The sequence below is a fragment of the Mesoplodon bidens genome (genome assembly GCF_964165515.1).
Source record: "Mesoplodon bidens genome assembly, chromosome: 18".
NCBI lineage: Eukaryota > Metazoa > Chordata > Mammalia > Artiodactyla > Ziphiidae > Mesoplodon > Mesoplodon bidens.
The window spans coordinates 48,900,869-48,926,603 of NC_138175.1; the positions used below are offsets into that span (position 1 = coordinate 48,900,869).

Genomic DNA, 25,735 nt, shown 5'->3' on the forward strand with positions numbered 1-25,735 from the left:
GGTTGGAGGGAGTAAGAGTGGAGGCAAGGAGGCCTGGGGGGGAGGCCAGGGAGGAGGCCAAGGCAGGGTCCTGGTGGGAAAGGATGGGGCTGGACTCCTCGGAGTGAGAAGAGGCAGGTGGGAGAGACATCGGGAGCCTGAAAGGAGAGGAGTTTATAAGGAGCTGTAGAGATACCAATACAGAAACAGAACAGCCAAGAGCAGAGAGATGGGTGCCCAGCCCCCTCCTACACAGACACTCAGGCTTGCAGAGACCCCCCCCCCACCTCCACCATGTGCAAAACACATGGTGGGAAGTAAATGGACAAGCAGGAGAACCAACACACAGGCCCTGGATCTACAAGGATCAGGATACACAATCCAGCAGAGGGAGACAGCAATGCAAGTGCACAGAGAGACATACAGATGAGATGCAAAAAATCAAGGGCACCTTGTCAGCTGTCGTCACCACGTGCAAAAAACTGCACGTGCACTGCCCCAGGACAGCTTCCCCGTAGCCTGCTAAGTGGGTTCTATTGCTATTCCCACTTTACAGATGGACAAACCAAAGCTCAGGGAGGCCAGTCACTTGTAAGGTCACAGGGTTAGTGGTAGAGGCGGGATTCCCACCCAGGTCTTTGGGCACCCCTGTGAGTGCCCATCCACTGGTGTCCTGTTTCCGTGCCCATGTGGATCTCTTGTGTATGAGGATCCACGTGTCCCCAAGTCTTCCCCCACGGATGCCCACGCGGCAGTGTCCTCCCGTTTCTGGTTTCTGAGGTTTCTCCAGGAATGGAGGAGCTCCTGACCTGGCTTGTCTGAGTGTGAGCCCGTGGCATGCCCCTGCGTGTCTCCTTCTGTCCCAGCCTCTGTGTGTGGATGACATCTGTGAGTGTGTGTGTGTGTGTGTGTGTCCTTGTCTGAGGAGCTGTGAGTGAGAGGGGGAGTGCCTGGCTGGGCTGGGCTGGGGGTGGAGGCAGGGGAGGGGGGCGTCGCAGAGGGGAGCGGAGTTCTGGAGGAATGTTTACCAGACACGGATAGAGCCCAGAGGGACAGCGCCCAGAGCCGGGATAGGGAGACGCACAGCTTCCCTGCCTCGCTGGCCCACGATTAGGGGCGTAGCCACCTGGGGCCCCCTTCCCCCTCCTCAGCCTCCCTCCAGGGCCCCTTTAAGACAGAGCTGGACCTCTTCTCTCCGCGTTAACCCCTCGAAGTCCAGGTGGCCCCTTGGGCTCCGGCCGGTGGGCGGAGGCAGGGGTGGGGGGAGCCAGGGGCGGGGAAAGCGTTGCCCGAAATCTGGGAGGGAGAGAAGGAGGCAGGGGAGCTGGGAAGGCGCCGCTGAGCAGAGCCGGGTGAGGGCACCCCCCGCTCCGCTGTGCCAGGCGGGCAGTGCCAAATCCGGGGAGCCCGGAGCTGGGGGGAGGGCCGGGCACAACCCGGCCCTGCCCCCTCCCCCGCGGGGTGCCCAGCAACTTCTAAGGAAAGTTTGGCATTGATTGCGTGGTGCCCCGAGGATGGGCAGGGTCCTGCTGGCCTGGTGCTGGGCGCTGTGCTGCTGGGGGTGCGTGGCTCCCAAGGGTGAGTGATGGGGGGGCAGCTGGGGAAGGAGAGAGAGGAGAGGGATGGATGGCAGGTGTTTGAGGGGGGTGAGTCGGGAGTCCTGGTCTGGCTCAGGGAGTTTCCTTGGGACAACAGAGGGGGAGGGTGTACACAGAGACAAACCAAGAGAGGGAAAGAAAAAGGGACTCTTGAGAGAGGAGCAGAAGGACAAGAAACAGAAACTAAGAGGGTCAGAGATGGGAAGAGATGGACACAGACAGACAGACAGACAGGAGAAGCTGAGGGCAAGGGTAGGGGCTGGACTTGAGTTGGGGGCCTTGGGGAGAGGGGCTGAGCTGGGGGCTGCCCGGAAAGGAATCTTCCAGAAAGGACCCCTAAGTCAGGCAGCGGGATGAGGAGCCTCCAGAGCCCTAGGGGAAATCCCTCGTCACTGTCACCCCCACTTCTCCTTACCCCATGGCTGTTTGTCTGCGCGTTCCACCTCTGGGGCCAGGGGCTCTGCCTCCAGTCCTACCATCTCTGGGGGTCTCCATTTCTCTCTTTCTCTCCAGTCTCTGTCTTTATCTCTCCCTGTTCCCTAGGTGTCTCTATCACTGTCTCTGTCAGTCTGTTTTTGTCTCTTTCTGTGCGTTTCCCTCTGTGTGTCTCTCCTACCACTTTTTCCCCTCTGCGGGTGTCTCTCTCCGTCTCTTATCCTCTGTCGCTCCGGGTGTCTGTCCCTCTCTGTCTGCCTAACTTTCTCTGGTTCCTCTCTCTGACTCTCCTTCCCTGTTTCTCTCTTTCTCCTCTCCCTCCCATCCCCTTTTCTTCCCCACCATCCACCAGCCTAATCTGTCAAGTCTCTAGAGACCCTAAGGGAGGGCAGGCCAGCCAGGCAGTCAGGGCGTGGGAGGCTGCCAGATCCCGGGCCTACTCCCAACGGACGGAGGATGGAGGCCGGACCCCAGTCCCCTGGGAAGGCTCCCATCTTCCCCTCAAAGCCTCCACCCTCCACCCCCCCTGCTGAGGTCACTCTGCAACTATGTGGGCCTAAGGGCCTGGCGGGGTCCTGGCAGTAGGCAGGCCTGCACGGGTGGAACCGAGGAGTCGGAGGGGAGCAGGGTTTCCTGAGCGAATTCTTCCCCGTCTCCCTGCAGGCCCACAGGCTGAGGGGCACCCCTTCGTGGGGAGTCCAGGGAACATCACTGGTGCCCGAGGACTCATGGGGGCCCTTCGGTGTGAGCTCCAGGTTCAGGGGGAGCCCCCTGAGGTGACCTGGCTTCGGGATGGACAGGTCCTAGAGCTGGCAGACAGCACCCAGACCCAGGTGCCCCTGGGCGAAGACGGGCAGGATGACTGGAAAGTGGTCAGCCAACTCAGGTGCCCGGCCTCCCCTAACCAGACACGACCCGCATCCCTCCTGACCCCTGTGTCCCCACCTCCATCACATGGCAGGGTGCAAAGTCACTCGCAGGAGCCCCACCTGGGTTGGACCCCAGTGTGGCCACTCGCTAGCTGCGTGGCTTTGAGCATGTGACATAACTAACCCTGGCTTTCACTTTCCTCTTCTGTAAAATGTGTTAATAATAGTACCCACTTATTCGGTCTTACGAGTTTCCAGCCCAGGCTCTCCTCTTTCAGTTCTGAGGACCCCCTCCCCGGGTGCAGCTTTGACCCTGAACCTCTCTGTCCCTCCTCTTGCCCTGTCAGAATCTCGTCCCTGCAGCTCTCAGACGCTGGATGGTACCAGTGTGCCGTGGTCCTGGGCAGAAAGACCTTCGTGTCCCAGCCTGGCTACGTCGGGCTGGAGGGTGAGCCCTGGGCTCAGAGGTCGTGGGAGACCAAGAATCCTGAGGGGTCAGAGGGTGCTGGAGGATTCACGGCGTGCATTGGGGACGTACAACCTAGGAATGTCAGAGATCTTGGAGGGTCAGGCCGCTGGAGGGGTCTATAAATTATTGGGGGCAGGCCTGCACAAGATTATATGTTTTGGGCAGCGGGGGAGATATCTTTGGGGCTGTCAGCTGTCCTGAGGTCAGACATGGTTGGGGCAGGACATTTGGGGGTCAGATCAAGGATCTGAGGCACAAGTTAACCCTCTCCCTCAACTGCCAGGGGCCTCACTTTCCTCATAGGTAAAGTGGCATGAAGAGTAGGAGTAAGACATTCTGGAAAAGAGACATGAGAGGCTCAGATGCCCTGGGGCTCAGACATTGGTGGGGAGAGTCAGATATTGGGATCATGTTTCCTGGGGGGTAGAGGTGTCCTGAGGGCTCAGACGTAGGGGCCAAAGACCCTGCACCCTACAACATCCTAGTGGTGAGGCAGACACCTAGGGGGCTCAGAGGGACCACAGCCTTCACCACTGCCCCCCGCCCAGGCCTGCCTTACTTCCTGGAGGAGCCTGAGGACAGGACTGTGGCTGCCAACACTCCCTTCAACCTGAGCTGCCGGGCCCAGGGACCCCCAGAGCCCGTGGACCTACTCTGGCTCCAGGATGCTGTCTACCTAGCGGCAACCGGGGACCACAGTGCCCAGCACACACTCCGTGTTCCAGGTGAGTCCAGGGATGTGGTCAGCTCGGTGCAGAGGGCCAGGCAGGATGGAAGTGGGGAGCCCTTCACACCTCTGTGTGAGGGTCTGCTCGTGCCTCTGTCCTTCTCTGTCTGTCTCTGTCTCTGAGTCTCCCTCTAGTTTTTTCTCTTTGTCTCTGAGTACCTCTGTCTCTGCCTTTCTGTCCCCATCTATCTCGTTTCCCTCTGTATGTTTTCTTTCTGTCTCTGTTCTCCATCTCTCTCTGTTGCTCTGTGTGTCTGTCTCCCCGTCTCTCTGCTCTTTCCCCTCCATTCATGCCAGGCTCTCTGCAGAGAATTCTTTGTCCTGGGTTTCCTCTGAGCTGCTCCATGGCCAAGCGTGTGGGGGTCTGATGCCCCTTGTGTCAGCCCTTGACCCCAAGCAGGGCACTGGAATCAACTGGGCCTTCCTCTCCCCTAGCTCCTTACAGAAGTAACCCAAGATGGAGAGAGACACGACAGGTCTGAGTGACAGGAGAAACCCTCCCAGCCTCAGGGTGACCATCCCCTTCCACACCTCACAGATGGGGCAGGACCTAGCTTGGGGTCACACAGCGGTCAGCCAGAGTTGGGGGACACTGAGGAAAGAGGGGCGGAGGAACACAGATGGGGGAGGCTGGGTCAGTCAGAGGGAGGCGGCTGGACCTTGGAGGGCATCGGCTTCCAGCATCCCCAACCTGCTGCTTCCATCTGCTGGCGTGGGGAGGGGACTCCTGATGGGGGGGGTCTCTGGACCTTGGAGGGCATCGGCTTCCAGCATCCCCAACCTGCTGCTTCCATCTGCTGGCGTGGGGAGGGGACTCCTGATGGGGGGGGTCTCTTAGCGTGGAAGGAGGTGCCCACATTCCCAGCATTCCGGGGGCCCTGAGTGTATGGAGGAAGCAGGGGTGAGCATGCCGGCCTCCAGAGGGGTGACTCAGGCCCACAGCTCTGGGGCCTGAGTCAGCCTGGCAGGACCCGGGCAAAGGGGAGGGAGAGGGGGATGGTTCCCCCACCCCATCCCAGGAAGAGGGAGAAATGAGGGGCGCAGGTGTGAGAGGATCTGTGTGTGTATCAGCGTGTGAGGGAGCTGCCAGGTGGGGATTTCTGTGTGTGTCTCTGTGTGTGGGGCGGGGTGGGAGGTCTGGGTGTGTCCCTGTCCCTCTGAACCTGTGTCTCAGTGCATCTACCTGTTTGTATGAGGGTGTGCCTTAGTGAGGGCTGGCTTCTGTGGATGTCTCAGAGTGTGAGTGTGGGTGTGCGCGCGCGCATGTGTGTGTGAGACTAGGTATGTTTCTGTCGCCTTAGGTGTCTGTTCCACTGTGTTTGGGTCTTTATGGCATGTTTCTGTAAGTTTCTCAGGGGCTGTCAGTGTGTGTGTGTGTGTGTGTGTGTGTGTGTGTGTGACTAAGTATCCCAGTGTCGGCCTGCTATCTGTCCTTCTTTGTGTTTGTGTGTTCACAGCTGTGTCTCTCTGTGAGAGGGTGGAGTGCCTATGCGTGTGTGAGAAGATGGCAGAGTGATGAGTGGCAGTGTGCCTTGTGGCTGTTTTCCATACCTCCCTGTATAGAGGTGACAATGCCAGCTCACAGGCGTGTGCCTCTAGGTGTCAGTGTGTCTTAGTGGGAGCTTCTGTTTCTTTGTGGACTCAGCATGTGTCATTGGACAACTTGGTGTGTTTCTTGGTGTGGTTCCACTGCCTGTGGCTGTGTATGGATGGCTCTGTGATATCTGTGTATATATCACAGGGTGAGCATGTTGGTATGTGACTCTGTCCCATGGACCCCTATAGATGTGTGTGTGTGTGTGTGTGTGTGTGTGTGTGATTCACAGCAGGTAGTAACAACACCCTTCTGCTTCTGTCTGCTCTCCTGGTATGTCAGTCCCAGCCCTGACTGCCTCTTGGTGGATGAACTTGAGGTACTCACCAGCCAGTGTGTATATATGTGTCTGTGCCACCCATATGCACAAGGCAGCATCTCCACGTTTGTGTGTCTGCAGCAACCCTGTGTATCGATGCAAGTGTGTGTTTCCGTATCAGCCTGCATCTTGAGGAATGTGTCTGAAGCAACCTGAGTGTGTCCAGCTGTGTTTTGAAGGCTTGGCTGTGTTTCTGTGTGAGCCAGTCAACATCAACCTGATTTGTGTCCTGTTGTGTATCCGTTTGTCCACTTCAACCTCAACGTATGTTTGTTGCTTGGTGGGTGTATCTCGAACTGCGGGGAGGTTTGTGTGTCTGTCAGCTTCAGCCTAGGTGTGTATTGTGTTGCTAGGTGTTTGTAGTCAGTGTGTGCTCGTTCGATTGCGTGTTTGTGTTCGTGTATGTGTGTGTCTCTCTTTGTGTATGTGCGTCAGTGTCAGCCCCTTGTGTATACATGTCAGTTGTAGAGTATGTTTTTGTGTCACTCCGTGTTTGCAACAGCATCCTCCTGTGTAGTTAACCAGTGCTGCTGTTTTCTGTTTTAGGGCCAGTAACGTGCCCTGTAGGCCCCTGTATGTTAAGTGTGATTCATTGTGTGTGTGTAGGAATTCGTGGTGTGTGCTGTATCAAGGAATTTCGTCCGTTTGTGTGTGTCTGTCCCTGGATCTGACTCAGGGCGTGCCCCCTCTCTCCTTCCATCCCTCCAATTCCCTCGGAAAAAGCAAACTGCGCTCTGGGGTGGGGGAGGGTGGCGCGGGGCGCCGAGGGGGAGAGGGACGGTACATCTGGAAAGCACATCTGGAGCTGGTCGTAGAGGGAGAGCCCGCAGGAGGGGAGGGGGTCCCAGGCCCTTTCGCCCCTGTCTCCCCCTCCCTCAAGGTGCGGGCCGCTGGGGCCCGGGAAGGGGGATCCCAGTCCGGCCGGAAGTGCGGGGGGGGCGCCCCGGTGACTCACGCGGGGGCAGGAATGCTGCGGTCGGAACTGGACCGGGCTCCAGACCCCCCTCCCGCCCCAGGGCTCCAACGGCGGCGGGCAGCGCGGGCTCCCGCGCGGTGACCCTGGCGGACACCCACGTGCCAGGTGGCTGGACGGGACCCAGGCTCCCCGCCCCCTCGGGCAGCTCGCCCGGGGCTGTCCTGTGCCTCCCCGGGGCAGCGGAGGCTGCGGGCCGGGCACCTGACCTTGGCTGGGAAGTGCGGCCTGGGCAGCGGAGCTGGGGAGCTTCCCTGCCCACCCCCTTCCGGCCTCGCCGCCTTTCCCCTCCTTCCACTCCCTCTGCTAACTGAGAAAAGGAAACTTTGTGTCTTCGGGTAGCTGGTGGCGGTGGGAACACAGCACAGCACAGAACAAACGCAGGCATCCACAGACACGCAGAGAAACACAGGCAGATACAGATCTGCAGTCACACATAGATTGAAGACTTGGTCCTCCTTACATCCTGTCACCCAGACATTGTGGGTGTGCATGTCTCTGTTGCCGTGTGTGAATCTGTGTATGTTGTATAACTCTGTGTGTTGTGTATCTCTCTGTGTTTGTGTCTGCGTCTCTTGTGTTTGTCTGTGTACTTGTACGTGCCTTTGTGTGCATGCATGTGTGTGTATCTGCCTGTGTTCCCACCACCACCACACTGGGAAAGGGGAGGCAGTCCACCCCCAGACTCTCAAAAACACACGAACTCACCCACGGAATTACACATACTCACATTGCTACGTACACACCCAGAAGTGCTCATAAGTACATAAATGTATCCACATAAATTCATCCACTCATTCAACAAACATTTATGGAGAACCTACTGTGTGCCAGGCCATCTTAGGCCCCAGGGGGGATACAGCAGGGGGCAAAACAGACAGAAACTCCTACCCTCCTGGGCTGACATGCTAGTGGGGTCAACACACAGTGAACAGGATACATAGGACTGTGTAAAGGATGCTGTGATGAGAAGAATCAAAGAGAAAGCAAAGCAGGGAAGAGGCTAGTTGTGGAGGGGAGGTTCCAATTTTCAACAAGGTGGTTGGGGACAGAGGCAACTGGAAGGTGGAATCTGAGTAACAAATGTGAAGGAGGGCGGGAGGGAGCCATGCGGATGTCTGTGGGAATGCTGTTCCAAGCAGAGGGAACAGACGTGCAGATTTCCTGAGGTGGGAGCATGCATAGTACCTTCTAGAAACATCAGGAGGCCAGTGGAGCTAGAGTGAGTGAGTGCGGGGGAGAGGGATTGGTAGCAGCCAGACTTGTCAATGAGCAAACACCTCTACATTTTCACACCCCCATGAGGGCCTGTTTCTTAAGTGTGTGTCTATTAGATGTGTATGCCTCGAGACAGGTGTCTGTGTGGCTCAGTGTGATTGTGTCTATTCTTGTGTGTATATGTGAGTGTGTGTACGTCTGTGTGTTTGTGTGTGTGTAGGTATGAGTATGTGCATTTCTGGGTTTTTTTGATTACTTTTTTCTTTTTTAAAAATTAATTTATTGTTTATTTATTTATTTTTGGCTGCGTTGGGTCTTCATCATTGCGCGCAGGCTTTCTCTAGTTGCAGCGAGTGGGGGCTACTCTTCGACGCGGTGAGCGGGCTTCTCACTGCGGTGGCTTCTCTTGTTGCGGAGCATGGGCTCTAGGTGCGCAGGCTTCAGTAGTTATGGCGTGCAGGCTTTAGTAGTTGTGGCTCGCGGGCTCTAGAGCACAGGCTCAGTAAATGTGGCGCCCGAGCTTAGTTGCTCTGCGGCATGTGGGATCTTCCCACAACAGGGATGGAACCCGTGTCCCCTGCATTGGCAGGAGGATTCTTAACCACTGCGCCACCAGGGAAGTCCCCGAGTATGTGCGTTTCTGTATGTGAGTGTGTGTTTCTGTGTGCGCCTGTGTGTATAACTGTGTGTGCTGGTGCGTGCGTCTGGTGTGTCTATGTGTGAGTATGAGTGTTTCTGTGCGTCTGTATGTCTGTGTATGTATGTGTATCTCTGTGCATAAGTGTGTGTGTGAGTGTGTGTGCCTGTGTGTGTCTATGTATGTGGTTCTGAGTGTATGTGTCTGTGTGTGTACGTGTGCATGTGTCTATCTCTGTGGGTGTCTGTGGGGTGGGGTGTTAGCTGGCCTTGTGTTTGGGGATGGAGGCCTGTGTTCCCAATGCATTATCTCCCTTTCCCACAATCTCCCTTCAAGCAGGTGCCCCTGGGTGCTAGACTGACCCTGTCGGGTAGGGCGTGGTGGAAGGGATGCTCAGTGTGGCCCGGGAGCCCCTCCTTCCCCTTTCTGACTGGACCTCTCCCTCATATGACTCCCCAGGCCTGAACAAGACTACTTCTTTCTCCTGTGAAGCCCATAACGCCAAGGGGGTCACCACATCCCGCACGGCCACCATCACAGGTGACAGGAAAGGGAGCTGGAGAGCTGGGTGTCAGAGGGTGGGGGGTGGGGTCAAAGGTCAGAGCTGGGGTTGAGGGCAGGGTGAGGAGCTTTGGGCAAGGGGTCAGCTCCTCCCCTCTTCTGTCCACAGTGCTCCCCCAGCGGCCCCGCGACCTCCACTTGGTTTCCAGCCAGCCGACGGAGCTGGAGGTGGCTTGGACCCCAGGCCTGAGCGGCATTTATCCCCTCACCCACTGCACCCTGCAGGTGAGACCTCAGGCTTTCCTCACCTCCGTCTCAGCCCTCCTTCCATCCACAGCCACAGACCCTCATCCTCTCCCTGGGAAACCAGCCCTTCCCACAGATTAATGTGTTGAGAAGGACTAGAGCCTTTGGTTAAGCCAGATGTCCTGGGTTCAAATCCTGACTCCACCAGCTGCTGGCCACATGAGCTTGGGCAGGTGACACAACCTCCCTGGGTCTCAGTTCTCTCATCTATAAAATGGGCATAATGGTGGTACCTACCTGATAGGCTGACTGTGGGGATTCAATGAGTGAATGCAATTAACAAACTTAAAATAGTATCTGGAACTTTGGAAATATGTAATAAACTATTGGTTGCTTTTGGGAATTCCCTGGTCGTCCAGTGGTTAGGATTCTGCGCTTTCACTGCCGAGGGTGTGGGTTTAGCCCCTGGTTGGGGAACTAAGATCCTGCAAGCCATGTGGCACTGCCAAAAAAACCCAAACAAACACTATTGGCTGTTTTCATTTTTTTAGTGTTAGTGATATTGACTCTAGCTGGAATGGGAACCCCTAGACAGCAGGGCCCAGAGTCATCACTGGGTACCCACAGCCCTGTACTTCTCCTGTCCCAGCCCTGACCACCCTGGCTTGTCACTGTCTGGGGGTGAGTCTGTCTCCCCCTGGACTGTGAGCTCTGGGAGGGCAGGGCTGGCCTGGTTTAGCCACCACTGGGTCCCTATTATTGCCCAGCGCAGGGCCAGACATCGACTAGGGAATGTTTGCTGGAAGAATACCTAACAATTGAGATGAGCTAGACCCAGCCTTCTGCACTGAAGTTGCTCCTACTCTAGAATAAGAAAAACAAACCAACACACATCTCTGAATATGAGATCCAGTTCTGGCCTGAAGTTCTCTGAGATTTGAGAGTTTAAGTGAGGATGGGACAGTGTCTGTGATGGGAGATGACAATAATGGAAAATGACCAACTTTTATTGAATGTCACCTATGTGCTGCGCCTTGCATTACAGCTTTTCACACAGCCCCTTGAGTGTTTGTGAAGTAGGGTCTATGGATACACCCATTTTCCAGATGAAGTAACTAAGGCTCAGGGTAGTTAAGCAACTTGCCCAAGGTCACAGACAGGAAGTGGCAGACGTGGGATTCGAACCCTTGTCTCGCCAAACCCAAAGGGCACTCCTGACCTCCTAAAGACCATTTAGAGCCAGTGCTTGATTAAACGGGAGCTGCCTTTCTTATAAGAAAGACCCTGGCCCTGGAGACAACCTCACATTCACTTGACATTTTAACCCCAGAAAGTAATGGCTGTTCATCTTCCCTTTTTTTTTTTTTTTTTCCGATATGCGGGCCTCTCACTGTCGTGGCCTCTCCCGCTGTGGAGCACAGGCTCCGGACGCGCAGGCCCAGCGGCCATGGCTCACAGGCCCAGCCACTCTGCGGCATGTGGGATCTTCCCTGACTGGGGCACAAACCCATGTCCCCTGCATTGGCAGGCGGACTCTCAACCACTGCGCCACCAGGGAAGCCCCCATCTTCCCATTTTCAAGATAAGAAACTGAGGCCCAGAGAGGGGAAGTGACCTGCCTTCCCCAATGGCTAAAAAGGATAAAACCATTTCAATCCCAGAGGCCAGGCTGATTTGGTAAGACCTCAAATGCCAGGTCAGGCACCAACTGTACCCGCAACCCACATCCATCCAGTGTCCCCAAGAAAGCAGAAGTGTGCCCTCTTCCCTCTCCAGGTCTCACTTCCTGCTGTGCATGGGCTAAGGGTTCAAGTGGGAGGTCACAGCCGTCCCAGGGAAAAGAGAAGTAGGAGTGGGCAGAGGGAGCCTGACTGTCTGCACCCACGTCCCCTTTGTCCCAGAAGAGGTTCCCCTTCTGGTCAGTCACTGTGGGTCAGAGATCAGGCATGGAGACCTACTCTGCCCATCCTGCTGCCCACCATCTGCTCATCTCCTCCCCAGGCCTTGCAATGCTGTTGTCTCCCCACATGGGGGCTGTGTGACTTTGGGCAAGCTGCTGAGTCCGGGCCTCTGTTTCCTCATCTGTAAAATGGGAATGAAAAAAGAAATTGACCCCATAGGGTGGTGGTAAGAAGGCAATTTGCTCATCCAGGAATGCTTGGCAAGGTGCTTGGGACACAGTTGGCACTCAAAAAATGTTAGCTGTTGACAGGATGTGCAAGCCAGTTCACATGCATCATTTCATTAAACCTCACACCTTGACAGGGAGGGACTCTTGGAAGCCCATTTTCCAGAGACAGGAACTGAGACCCAGGGAGGTTAAGACACTCACTCTAAATCACACAGCAAATAATATCCAAGCCAAGATTTGGACCCAAAGGAATCTGGCTTTAGAGCCTTAAGCAGTAAACTTCCCAACACACTGTGTGGCATGGTTACATCGCCTGATTGCTCCCCAGGGTGAAGGCAGCACCTTTGAGCTGTGTGGCTGTGGGTTGTGTGGCTGTGGCAGGTTGTGGTTCTGTGGGGAAGGGCTGTACAGATGTCTTCCCCAGCCGTGGCCCCTGCCATCCTGATTGTGCCACTCCTGGTGACCAGGTGGGTGTAGCAGCCTGTGCCGCTGTGCAGGGTGTGCAGAGTTTGACGCTCATGGCCAGACAACCTCACACACACAAAATAATAATGACAAACTCTCGACATGCACAGACATTCTTCTACACACTTACGAGAGTCAATTCAGTTAACCCTGCAAAGTAGGGAAACACTGTTGTTATCCCATTTTACAGATGAGGAAACTGAGGTGCAGGGCTAGGGAGTGGTAGAGGCTGGATTTGAATACCAGATGCAGTATCCGTGCTCTTCAGCACTAAGCTGCATTGCCTCTCTGAACAGAAGAGAAGTATTATTACTATTACTGATGCTCTTAAATGGACATTCTTTTCTTTTTTTTTTTTTTGCGGTACGCGGGCCTCTCACTGTTGTGGCCTCTCCCGTTGCGGAGCACAGGCTCCGGACGCGCAGGCTCAGCGGCCATGGCTCACGGGCCAACCTGCTCCACGGCATGTGGGATCTTCCCGAACCGGGGCATGAATCCACGTCCCCTGCATTGGCAGGTGGACTCTCAACCACTGCGCCACCAGGGAAGCCCAAATGGACATGCTTGTTGTCAGTAGGGCAAAGGTTTTGAAGACAGGATGGGGTTCAGGTCCCAACTTCATCAGTGACAAGCTGGTGTCCTTGGGCCAGTGATTCCATCTCTCTGAGCCTCAGTGTCCTCATCCGTATAATGGGCAAAAACACAGCACATACTTACAACGCAAAGCTGAGGTGAGGATCAAATGAGTTCAGATTTGTAAAAGGCTTTTCTTATTTATTTATTTATTTTTTGGTTACACTGGTTGTTAGTTGCAGCTCGCCGGCTCCTTAATTGTGGCATGCGAACTCTTAGTTGCAGCATGCATGTGGGATCTAGTTCCCTGACCAGGGATCAAATCCAGACCCCCTGCATTGGGAGCGTGGAGTCTTAACCACTGTGCCACCAGGGAAATCCCAAGGCTTTTCTTTTTTAAAATTAAGGTATAACATACATAATGTGCATAATCTTTGGTGTACACCTAGATTGTTTAACCTATGTGACCTCCCTCTGAATCAAGATGCAGACACTTCTCAGCTCCCTTGAAGGCTCCCTCAGCCCCCAGAGATGCCCACTCTTCTGACTTTTTTTTTTTTTGGCTGAGCTGCTCGGCTTGCGGGATCTTAGTTCCCTCACCAGGAATTGAACCCGGGCCCACGGCAGTGAAAGCACAGAGTCCTAACCACTGGACCACCAGGGAATTCCCTCTTCTGACTTCTGTTGGGGAACATTGCTTTTGCCTGTGGTTGAATGTCATTGTCATTATTGTTGATGCTGACCACCTGCCATGCACTGTGCAACTGTCCTACATTGAATCTTTAAGCAACCCTGGAAGGCATTTGCTCCTCTAAGCCCCCATTTTCCAGATGAGGAAACTGAGGCTCAGAGAGGGAAAGTCACGTCAGAAGTGGCATTTGCAAGTGATGGCAGAGCCACATTGTGCAGCTGGGTGGTCTCCTCGCGTCGCAAATGCAGGTGCCCATGTTGCACTAACACGGACTTGTGACACACTCACACATCCTTGCAAAGTTGTGTCGTCACAGCAGGATCACCACCACTGAGAGTTGTGTGGGCACCTCCAGTGATCGCGTGGCCACCCTGTCCTCACGCGCCCCTCTCTCCCCAGGCTGTGCTGTCAGACGATGGGGTGGGCACCTGGCTGGGAGAGCCAGACCCCCCAGAGGAACCCCTCACCTTACAAGCATCTGTTCCGCCTCACCAACTGCGGCTGGGCAACCTCCATCCTCACACCCCTTACCACATCCGGGTGGCGTGTGTCAGTAGCCAGGGCCCCTCACCCTGGACCCACTGGCTTCCTGTGGAGACACCGGAGGGAGGTAAGAAGGGGCTGGTGGCCAGGAGACATCGCTCACTGCCCCACTGACCCTCGCGTACATCAGTATGATCCCCGGCATCTCCTCTCGCCCATTTAACCCATGTGGCTTCAATCTCCCTCCTGCCTGGTCCCCGACTCCTCAGCGTGGCACACTGGCGTCTCTCCTGGACCTCTTCCCCGTGCTTCTGCTCATGGGAGGCCTGCACGAGTTGCCCACGTGCATGTGTTCTGTACCCTACCCCTACTCCCTGGGAACGGGGGTGGGGGTCAGGAAGAGGTGGGGATGCCAGCTTCCCCCCTTCCCTGTCCTCCAGTGCCCCTGGGCCCTCCTGAGAACGTTAGCGCCATGCGGAATGGAAGCCAAGCCTTCGTGCATTGGCAGGAGCCAAGGGCGCCCCTGCAGGGCACCCTATTAGGGTACCGACTGGCCTATCGAGGTCTGGATACCCCTGAGGTGGGTGCTGCTGGCTAGGTTGGGGCGGAGTGGCTGTGGAGGAGGGAGGAGTGGTGGGGAGAAGATGACAGGGCAGACATGGACAGTTGAGCAGGTTGGGTAGGACGCCATCACACTGCACTAGGAGAGCACATGTGGGACCGTTAAAGGGGTGCGGGGGAGAGTTAGGGATGGCTGTTTATGAATCACGTACAAAGCGTTTCAGTAGACCTTTATTTACCAGGACAGTTTTACAGCAGATAGTGGCATAACATCTTGAGGAAGGGGTGCCTCTTCCTAATTGGCACAGAGGTACTAATCTGGGCAAGCAGCACCCTGGGGTGGAGAGATGGGGTGGCAGAGAGAGAGTGCGGAGTTAGAAGGGGATGGAGCGATGAGGGTGAAAAAATGAGAATTCAGTTCTTCAGCAAAAGTACCGTGTTCCACGCATCATGCTAGGACTTGAAGACGTGGGACTGAATAAGACAAAGTCCCAGTCCTGGTGGAGCTGTTATTTTAGTGGGTGTAGGGATGGAGAATGGAAGGGAGAGGACGGGATGGGGGATGAGAAATGAAGGGTAGGAAGAGGTAGGGGATGAGGGACTGGAGATGAGAGAGGAGAGGGCTTAGAGAAAGACGGGGAGTTGAGGCTGAGGGTGAAGGCTTAAGCGTTAGGGGCTGGAGCTCTACTCTGATGCCACGTCCGGACGTCCTAGGTGCTAATGGACGTAGGGCTAAGGCGAGAAGTGACCTTGGAGCTGCGGGGGGACAGGTCTGTGCCCAACCTGACGGTGTGCGTGGCAGCCTACACCGCCGCTGGGGATGGACCCTGGAGCCTCCCCGTGCCCCTGGCACTCTGGCGCCCAGGTAACTCCAAAGCCGTGCTCAGCCCCCTTCAACCTACCCGCAGGGACCTTGTCTCTCCCAGATGCCCGTGACTTGCTCCCTGTACCTTTGAGCATTACCCCAGTCTAGGCTCTGTTCCTACCTGGAACCTTACTGAGAGCCTCACTCCCTCACCCGTGTCTCACCAGTCTTGCCCTCTCTGAGCATGTCCTCCCTCTGTCCTTTCTCCTCACAGGACAAGGACAGCCAGTCCACCAGCTGGGTAAGGACTTTCGCATCCGCCTCTTCTCCCTCCCTTGCCTCATTGCCCAGTGAGGACCCCATCACCACACATACTCTTTGCACATCCCTTTCGTATTTCTCAAACTCATCACTCTAATCCTCTACGTCTTGGGTTTGTGTGGTCCGTGATGGAGGTGGCTGGAATGACCCAGTGCATTGTAGGTACTCAGTGAATGGTGGATGGATGGATGGATGGATGGATGGATGGAATGGTGGATCAATGAATGTGTAGATGGATGAATGAATGAATTGGTGGGTGGGTGGTGGATGGATGAATTGATGGGTGGATGGCAAATGAATGAATGAGTGGATGGGTGGTGGATGAATGGATAGATGGATGAATGGATGGGTAGCTGGGTGGATGATTCAATTAGTAGGTGGGTGGGTGGATGGATGGATAAATGAACAGACAGGTGAGTTATCCCCCTCATAGCCATCCTTCTCAAATATTTCTCCAACAATTCTCAAACATTCCTCCTACACCCATTATACCCTCCTAGCACTATTACAGCCCCTCTTGTAACTCAACCCACATTCCTTACATGCGGTTCCTGCATTTCCTTGCATACCTTTCCTCACTAATCCCACCCTCCTTTCACGTCCATCCCATTATAACCCTTCATTCCTCACACGTACCTCCCAAACCCAATGCACACCCACACTTCTCATTCACACACTCTACATACTTTTTACACACTCACCGTACCTCCAACATGGCAAGCGCTGTAAAACTTTCAGTCCACACGATCCCACATTCTGCAACTCTCCTTACACACTCACTCGACACTCCTTACACATTATTCCCTCACCCCAAGCCGATCCTAACCCATGCGCGCTTTCTGCACACACCCACACCAAACTCCTGGTACGCTCAGCAATACCCATCCTCCATTCCTTACACACTCACTCACACCTTTTTGCACACCCTTTCCATTCATCCCGTGCTTCTCATCTTCCCTTTGCATGTCCTTTGCGCACTGGTTGCACACTCCCCTCACACCAAAGTTACATCCTTACGAATACTGCTCCTTGTATCTAAAATTCCTTGAATCCTCACATATCCCAGTTCCTCCAGTACTTATCTGACACTCTTTACACACTCCTTTGCACACTATGCCCCTTTACACATTTATTTTACTCTCATCCCTTGCTTTACAAAAACCCTTCCAGGGAATTCCCTGGCGGTCCAATGGTTAAGACTCGGCGCTTTCACTCCCAAGGGCCTGGGGTTCGATCCTTGGTCGGGAAACTAAGATCCCAGAAGGCGCGCGATGGCCAAAAATAAAAATAAAAATAAAACCCGTCCATAGCCATCGCACACTCCTCCTCAAAAATATTCCTTGGCCACTGGTCCCTGGAGGCTCCAACTCCTTGCATATTCATTGCACATGCCTCGTGCACCTGTCCTACACTGTATGCGTCCCCTCCCTACTCATCTGTTTTCCACACCCAAGTCCCCCCTCCTTGCACGATCATCACACGTATCACACACCCATACACTTGAGATTTACTCACAACCATCCCATGCTCACATGACATTGCACAGCCCACCTTGCACAGGTCTCTCACTCCCATCCCACACTCCTTCCACGTGCATCACACAATCCCCCAGAGTCCATCCCATTCTTTTTGTTAACATTTATTTATTTATTATTATTTATTTTTTTATCTTGGCTGCGCCAGGTCTTAGTTGCGGCATGCGGGATCTTTAGTTGAGACGTGTGGGCTTTTTAGTTGTGGCATGCATGTGGGATCTAGTTCCCTGACCAGGGATTGAACCCGGGCGCCCTGCATTGGGAGCGTGGAGTCTTAAACACTGCGCCACCAGGGAAGTCCCTGTCCATCCCACTCTTAACTTACCGTACTCATCCTACAAGTTTCACACTCTTCCTTTAACATCCACTCCTATCGTATCCACTGCATGCCCTGTCCAGCCCAGCCCAGTCTCCCCAGATAGGGGAATGCACCTGTCACATACCTCATCAAATATATCCACACCTGCCTCCTTTCAACAATACCCCCTTGGGGCTCAGGGAGCTGGAACCAAGACCTCAACCATGACCTGTCCTGCGTACCCCCTGACAGTGAGTGAACCCCCAGTCCCTGCCTTCTCATGGCCCTGGTGGTATGTACTTCTGGGAGCAGTGGTGGCTGCTGCCTGTGTCCTCATCCTGGCCCTGTTCCTCGTCCACCGGCGGAAGAAAGAGACCCGCTATGGGTGAGTTGGAGCCACGTGGGTCGGAAGGCCAACATGGACCGGGATGGAGAGGCCAGAGGTGGGGAGACCATGAGGAGGCTGGTGCAGGAGGAGAGGTTACCAAGAATCAGAATGAGGGCAAGGCTCTGGGGAGTGAATGGAAGGCAGAAGGTAGCCGTCCAAGGCTTGCTCAGCAAACACTGGAGGAGAGGGCGGGCAGGCCTGGGGGTGGGGACGGCTCTCGCTTTCACTGTTGGTGGAAGGAGGGGGTTCCACATTGTTCTGCCCTGCCCTCATCTCCTCTCTATTCCCCGCAGAGAGGTGTTCGAACCAACAATGGAGAGGGGTGAGCTGGTGGTCAGGTACCGTGTTCGCAAGTCCTACAGCCGTCGGACCACTGAAGCCACCTGTGAGTGAACCCCATGCCTCCCTGCCTGGGTTTGGGATAAGAAGTATAGAGCTTTGGGCCTGCTGGGCTTCTGCAGATGCATGAACCAAAAGTTTCTGAAGGCCTTGGAATACTAGGATGTTGGAACCACAGACCCTAAGAGCAACAGAATTGTGGGACCACACACAACCTTAGAATAATTGAATCTTAGACATAGTAAATCTTAGAAAGACCAAGCTTAGAGCCATAGGATCTTAGAACAACGTAATAATGATGGCAATGATAAAGATGATGATGACAATGAAGAAGATGCTGCTGATGAGACGATTATGATGCTGATGATAACGGCCAGCCCTAGCCCTTCCTCTGTGACAGGTGCTGTTCTAAGTGCCCTACACGTCACTTAATTTAATCCTCACAACAACCCAATGAGTTAGGGACGTTATCCCCCCGCCCCACTTCACAGATGAGGAGGCTGCAGCATAGAGAGGTTAAGTAACTTGCTGGAGGTCACACAGCTTGTAAGCTGGAGAGTTGGGATTCAAACCCAGGCAGTTTCGCTCTCAAGTCCATCCTCTTAACTGCCTCTTGGAATTAAAGAATGTGAGAGAGGTAGAATAGCTCTTGGCCTAAAAAATTATAATCCAGGGCTATAGACCCTTAGGATCTTAAAAATCGTAGAATCTTAGAACTATAGACACTCAGAGGATTGTAGCGTTATGGAGGGTCCCAGCTAAGGAGGTACCTCAGAGGCCACCCAGTCCAATCTCTTAATCTCTCCAGTTGGGGAAACAGATCCAGAAAGAAAAGGGGCAGAGTTAGGTATCTTCCTAGCACACAGTGAGAAGACTGCCAGGGCCCCAGGGAGACACCAGAAGGGGCTGGGAAAGACATTTATTGAAAAGGAGAAGGAAGAGGAAGTGAGGAGGTCACAGCAATCTAATGGAATAACGTGCAGCAGCAGTTCTCGAAGTGTGACCTGAGTCCCCGGGAGTACCCAAGACCTTCGCAGGAGGTCCACGAGGTCAAAATTATTTTCATATTAACACCAAGACATCTTTTGCCCTTTCACACTCTCATTCTCTCACAAGCACTCCATGGAGTTTTTCAGAGGTTTCCTAATATGTGATGATGTCATCGTTCTGTTGATTGATTGAACATGTGCTTGTGTATCTTTGTGTTTTGGAAATCTACCCATGGGACTTCCCTGGCAGTGGCAGTCCAGTGGTTAAGACTCCGTGCTTCCACCGCAGGGGGCGTGGGTTTGATTCCTGGTCGGGGAACTAAGATCCTGTATGCTGTGCCACGAGGCCAAAAAAAAAAAAAAAAAAGAAAAAGAAAAAGAAAATCTTTCCATTTTCATTTTGAACACAATAAATACTGGTGTATAGATGACCCACATAAAAGAAAGCTCTTTTCAGGCCTCAGTAATTTTAAGAGTGTGAAGGGGTCCTGAGGCCAATAAGTTGGAAAACGATTGCTACACAGCAGTGAAAATAATAAATCCAACTACACACAACTACATTACAATGATCTCATAGACATTGTGTTGAGTGAAAGAAGAGAACATATGTGATTCCATGTTTACAACATCCCAAAACAGAAAAGACTAATCTGGGGTAGGAAAAGTCAGGGAAGTGGACTCCCCTGAGAGGACAGGTCATGGTCTTGACCTGGGTGCTAGTTACACTGTTGTGTTTGGTTTGTGAAAATCCCCTGAGCTGCTCACTTATGATTTTTGCAGTTTATACTTCAATAAACAGTTAAGAAATATTTTTAACAACTGGTACGGCAGGACGCTAACCAATCAGGGTGCCCACTAGTGCAAGATTATGTGCCAGGCTCTAACCCTTTAGTTGCTGCTCTGGGGGAAGATTCAGGGGGTTTAGAGGAGAAGCTAGGGTGGGGCTGGGGGTGCTCTGGGCATTAGTTAATTTTGAATGAATGCAAAAGTATTTCAGCATTTTAACAATGGGTATATAGGCATACCTCAGAGATATGGTGGGTTTGATTCCAGACCACCACGATAAAGCAAATAACGCAATAACGCGAGTCACACGCATTTTGGGGTTTCCCAGTGCATATAAAAATTATGTTTACACTATACTGCAGTCTACTAAGTGTGCAATTGCATTATATCTTTAAAAACAATGTACATACCTTAATTTTCAGTTGCTTTATTCCTGAAAAATGCCTTCAGTGAATTGTAGTAGTAACATCAAAGATCACTGATCACAGGTCATCATAATAAATATAAAAATAATGAAAAGCTTTGAAATATTGCGAGACTTACCAAAATGTGACACGGAGACACGAAGCAAGCAAATGCTATTGGGAAAATGGCGCCGATAGACTTGCTCGACACAAGGTTGCCATGGGTCTTCAGTGTGTAAAAAACACAATATCTGCAAAGTGCAATAAAGCAAAGCGCAATAAAATGAGCACGCCTGTATCCCTATTGGCAAGTGTCGTCTGGATGTCAGCCCTGCTCCATGGCTCTGTCTACCCCTACCTCCCATGCAGTGAACAGCCTGGGCATCAGTGAAGAGCTGAAGGAGAAGCTGCGGGATGTGATGGTGGACCGGCATAAGGTGGCCCTGGGGAAGACCCTGGGAGAAGGTGAGTCCCCCCATCACACACACACACACACACACACACACACACACACACACACACACACTGGGGAAGACCCTGGGAGAAGGTGAGTCCCCCCCATCTCTCACACACACACACACACACACACACACACACACACACACACACACACACACACACACACACACACACACACACACACACACACACACACACACACACACACACACACACACACACACACACACACACACACACACACACACCCTGAACCATGAAGTCCTCCCCGCCCAACCACCAGAAATGCAGTCCCTATGGCGCCCCCCTGAGGTCAGCATCTCTCTCTGGTCCCCCACAGGAGAGTTTGGAGCTGTGATGGAAGGCCAGCTCAACCAGGATGACTCCATCCTCAAGGTGGCTGTGAAGACGATGAAGAGTGAGTCTGTACATGCATGTGCACACATGTCGGATCCCCATCCCTTAATCGCAGGTCCCTTCCCTGGCCCCCAAGGAAGCAGAAGAAGAGGAAAGGTAACAGCAATTTAGCCCAACCACAGAACCTCAGTGTTTCCGGACAGGAAATGGAGTCCCTGCCAGGTCCTTCAACAGAGGGAACTTAATACAGGGAGATTACTACAAAGGTGTAGGGAAAACTGAAGGAACAGCTGGGAGCAGTGAGACAATTAGCAGCAGCACTATGTCACTTCCACCCCCAGGCCCGAAGGGCAGAGGCAGGAAGTGGTGTTACCAGAGCCCACAGCCAGAGCTCCCTGACGGGATTTAGGAATCACAGAGTTAGGGGCTACCTTGTGGGAGCTCGAAACACAAAGGAGACACAGCCACCACCAAGGCAATACTGGAAGCAGAAAGAAAGAGGATGAAATGCCCTGACTTCTCCCCTCCGCTCACCCACCTGTCAATCTCCCATCAGTGCTTCCCATTGGCAGACTCCAACAGGAAAAAGCAGGAAAGGGAGCCTGGGAAATGTAGTTTTCAAAGGGCCCAGCCCCCTGTGATGCATAGCAGAGCAGGGGAAAGTCGAGAATGAGGCACACCTGGCTTCATCATTTACTCGCCGTGTGATCTCAGGTCAGTGACTATCCCTCTCCGAGCCTCCCATTCCTCATCTGGAGAAAAGGATCATAACGTCCCTACCTCCTAGGGTGTTGTGTGGCAAAGCACTTAATGCTGGGGTTGGCACATTGAACTCACAATTAATGTGGACTAAAACCATATTATTTACATCATCAGAGAGGGTGGGAGCCAGTCCAGGTTCACACAGCACAGGAAGTCCAGGGCCAAGTCCTTTCCACATAGGGATGAAGCTTAGAGGGTCAGGCTGGAGGTAAGGGAGAAATGATCCTTTCAAAGCCACAGTGGCTAAAAGCTTGGGTCATGGAGTTATAACTCATTCCCTCATTCATTACTGAGTGCCTCTTGCATACCAGGTTATGTTCCTGACCTGGGTTTGAATCCCAGCTGTGTGACGCTGAACAAGTCACTTTGCCTCTATGAGCCAGTGTCCTGAGTTGCAAAACAGGGACGATGGTAGGGGTCCCAGGGCTGCTGCGACTGTGCTGGGAAGCAGCCTAGCACAGAGCTGCACATGGACCCCGGAGCCAGACTGCCTGCGTTTGAGCTCTGTCTAGTCCTCTTGCTAGCTGTGTGTGCCCTTAGGCAGGTTTCTTAACCATTCCGTGCCTTGGTCTCCCCCATCTTTTTTTTTTTTTAATTTATTTATTTTTATTTTATTTATTTTTGGCTGCATTGGGTCTTCGTTGCTGTGCGCGGGCTTTCTCTAGTTGTGGCGAGAGGGGGCTACTCTTCGTAGCGGTGCGCGGGCTTCTCATTGTGGTGGCTTCTCTTGTGGTGGAGCACAGGCTCTAGGCACGCGGGCTTCAGTAGTTGCGGCACGCTGACTCAGTAGTTGTGGCTCTTGGGCTCTAGAGCGCAGGCTCAGTAGTTGTGGTGCACGGCCCTAGTTGCTCCACAGCAAGTGAGATCTTCCCGGACCAGGGCTTGAACCCATGTCGCCTGCACTGGCAGGCAGATCCGCTGCGCCACCAGGGAAGCCCCTCCCCATCTTTAAAATGGGGAAAGTAATAGAACGTCCTCAGAGGATTAAATGAGTTAATAGATGAAAAGTGCTGAATACAGAACCTGGTACTTACAAATCACGTTTGATAAAGAAGAAGAGGATGATGATGGTGATGAGGCCGAGAAGGAGGAGGGAAAGAGTCCTCCCTCCCCACCCCTCCTCCTCATACACCTTCCTCTCTCCCCCAAGTTGCCATCTGCACAAGGTCAGAGCTGGAGGATTTCCTGAGTGAAGCCGTCTGCATGAAAGAATTCGACCACCCCAACGTCATGAGGCTCATCGGTGAGGGAGGGAAGATTTAGGGGGTCGACAGGCCCCGTGGAGGCCGCAGCAGAGGGAAGACCCCTCCCTTGGGCACTGAGAAAATCAAACCTCCAGGCTTCCTCCTCCCCGCTCCCTGAGAGTCAGAAAGTTCCCCCCTTCCTCTCTCCCTCAGCTTGGAATGTGACATCTGACCTTTCCCAGAAATAGCTGAGGTCCCCAGGAGGGCTGGAGAAACAACCCTGGGAACAGTGCTGGAAATGGCTTCTCTGAAGCTTGGTCCATCACCCCCCTCCTCAACAATTTGGAGGCCAGACTTGAGGCGGAGGGAGGGACAGAGCTGAGAGAGGGGGTGGCTTCCCCTTCTACCCAACTCCAGTGACAGGGCTGCCTGGGGGCACTCAGGCGTCTGTTTCCAGGGTTCTGAACGAGAGGGCTTCCCGGCACCCGTGGTCATCTTACCTTTCATGAAACATGGAGACCTACACAGTTTCCTTCTCTATTCCCGGCTTGGGGACCAGCCAGTGGTGAGAGCATTTTATTGTCTGGCCCACAAGTGTTAACTGAGCACCTACCAGGTACCCAGCGCCGCTCATACACTGGGAAGGCCAAGGTGACCAGGAGCCTGCTTGCATGGAGCTGTCTGCCAGTGGGGGGACCAGACAATAAATAAGTTCAACAAATAAGCAAGATAATTTAAGTGCTAGGAAGGAAATAGAGCAGGATGAGTGACAGGGAGGCCAGGCAGTTAATTTGGGTGAACAGGGAAGGTCTCACTGAGGAGGGGAACTTGAAGCAGGAGCCAGCTGGTGGGAGGTGGGGAGATCTGGGAGAAAGCAGCCCCAGCAGAGGGCACAGCTTGTGCAAAGGCTCAGAGGTGGGAGCAAGCATGGCTTGTTTAAAGACCAGAAAGGGGGCTCCCTGCTGGAGCATATGTCAAGGGCAAGAACAATAGGAGATCAAGACAGAGAGGAAGGCAGGAGGGGATGACATAGGGCCGTGTTAGAAAGGGGTGGGATTTAATTCTTGGAGCCCTGGGAAAGCATCGCAGGCCAGAGCTAGGAGGGAGGAAGGGAGGAGGGATAGATCTCGGGGACTCTGCTGACCTCTACTCCCTCCTGCCCCGGCCCCCCCAGTTCCTGCCCACTCAGATGCTGGTGAAGTTCATGGCAGACATTGCCAGTGGCATGGAGTATCTGAGTACCAAGAGATTCATACACCGGGACTTGGCCGCCAGGAACTGCATGTGAGTTTCCACCCTTCCAGGAATCCCCCCTCCTTCCGGGACACCCTTGCCCCGCCCTCCTTCCCAGGATGGAAGAGGGCGCTAGAAACACACAGCCTTCAGGCAGGTCAGAGCTCTCAGGAGTGGAATAGAGAGGTGAGCAAGGAGGCTGGGGCCGGCTTTCTGGAGGAGGTGGGCCCTGAACCAAGATCCTGAAGGAGTACTGGGATGTGAAAAGTGACAAGAGGGAGGGCTCGGTGGGTAGCATGTGGTGAGCAAAAGGGCAGAGGTGACCGATGAGGGTGGTGACATTTAAGCTTCATCTTTGTCCCCCTCCGTGCTGAGTGTCTTACCTGGGGCTACCCTTGGGGAGGGGCCACACTGGATAAAGAGACTACACCCCCTGCCAAGGGACAAGCAGAAAAATAGGCCAGAACCAGGGCTAAAGTGAGGGCGAGGTGTGTGTGTGTATATGTGTGTGTACACACAGGCTTAGAATATTAGTCTCATTACACTCTTGGACTCAGAAATAGGAGCTGGAGAATCAAAGAATCTTGGGGAATTCCCTGGTGGTCCAGTAGTTAGGACTCTGCACTATCACTGCTGAGGACCCAGGTTCGATCCCTGGTCGGGGAGCTAAGATCCCACAAACCACGCAGCATGGCCAAAAAAAAAAAAGAGAATCAGAGAATCTTCTGTAAAACGTGCAAATGTTCACAAATGTCTTTATTCCCACACACACACAGTTTTTATTTTTATTTTTTTTGGCCGTACTGCGAGGGCATGCGGGATCTTAGTTCCCGGACCAGGGATCGAACCCGTGCCCCCCGCAGTGGAAGTGCGGAGTCCTAACCACTGGACCGCCAGGGATTTCCATCCCCCCCCAACTTTTTACTTTGAAAACTTCCAAATCTGCAGAAAAGTTGAAAGAATCGTGCAATGAACACCCATATCTCCTCCTTGTTGAGATGTTGCCACATTTGTCCTCTCTTCTCTTTCTCTCTCTCCCCTCAACCATTTGAAAGTAAGTTGCCAAGATGGTGACATTCCACCCCTAAATCTTCAGTAGGTATCTCCTAAAATCAGTACTTATGCCTAAACAATCACAATTCTGTTATCACACCTAAGAAGATTAACAATAATTCTGTAACACAACCTACTATCCAATCCATGTTCCATTTCCTCCGATTGTCCTCCAAAATGTCTTTTCGGGATATTTTTTCCCCCAAAACCAGGATCTACACAAACTTCCCAGATTGCGTTTGGTTGTTGTACCCCTTTGGTCCCTTTTAATCTAGAATTACCCTCCACCACCACTACCTGTGTATAGTTTTGTGGCATATTCTTTTGGAAGAGATCAGGCCAGTTTTCTTGTA

General features: G+C 53.4%; 1 protein-coding gene across 3 annotated transcripts in view; it reads left to right on the top strand.

The window, feature by feature from the left end:
- Nucleotides 1-1,262: 1,262 nt before the first annotated feature.
- The window catches only part of AXL (AXL receptor tyrosine kinase), a 30,473-nt gene continuing 6,000 nt past the window's right edge, over nucleotides 1,263-25,735 (top strand). The window contains exons 1-17 of one of the 3 annotated variants that reach the window (XM_081215665.1): nucleotides 1,263-1,557; nucleotides 2,676-2,898; nucleotides 3,229-3,329; nucleotides 3,899-4,075; nucleotides 9,278-9,358; nucleotides 9,489-9,604; nucleotides 13,825-14,035; nucleotides 14,349-14,488; nucleotides 15,184-15,334; nucleotides 15,549-15,575; nucleotides 17,681-17,813; nucleotides 18,110-18,201; nucleotides 20,704-20,799; nucleotides 21,134-21,211; nucleotides 23,063-23,155; nucleotides 23,540-23,661; nucleotides 24,271-24,380. In XM_081215665.1, the coding sequence (XP_081071791.1) occupies nucleotides 1,494-1,557; nucleotides 2,676-2,898; nucleotides 3,229-3,329; nucleotides 3,899-4,075; nucleotides 9,278-9,358; nucleotides 9,489-9,604; nucleotides 13,825-14,035; nucleotides 14,349-14,488; nucleotides 15,184-15,334; nucleotides 15,549-15,575; nucleotides 17,681-17,813; nucleotides 18,110-18,201; nucleotides 20,704-20,799; nucleotides 21,134-21,211; nucleotides 23,063-23,155; nucleotides 23,540-23,661; nucleotides 24,271-24,380 (2,015 nt within the window). In that variant the 5' untranslated portion in view covers nucleotides 1,263-1,493. The remainder of the gene's footprint in view (nucleotides 1,558-2,675; nucleotides 2,899-3,228; nucleotides 3,330-3,898; nucleotides 4,076-9,277; nucleotides 9,359-9,488; nucleotides 9,605-13,824; nucleotides 14,036-14,348; nucleotides 14,489-15,183; nucleotides 15,335-15,548; nucleotides 15,576-17,680; nucleotides 17,814-18,109; nucleotides 18,202-20,703; nucleotides 20,800-21,133; nucleotides 21,212-23,062; nucleotides 23,156-23,539; nucleotides 23,662-24,270; nucleotides 24,381-25,735) is intronic. The other 2 variants (XM_081215666.1, XM_081215667.1) reach the window with 2 other exon arrangements.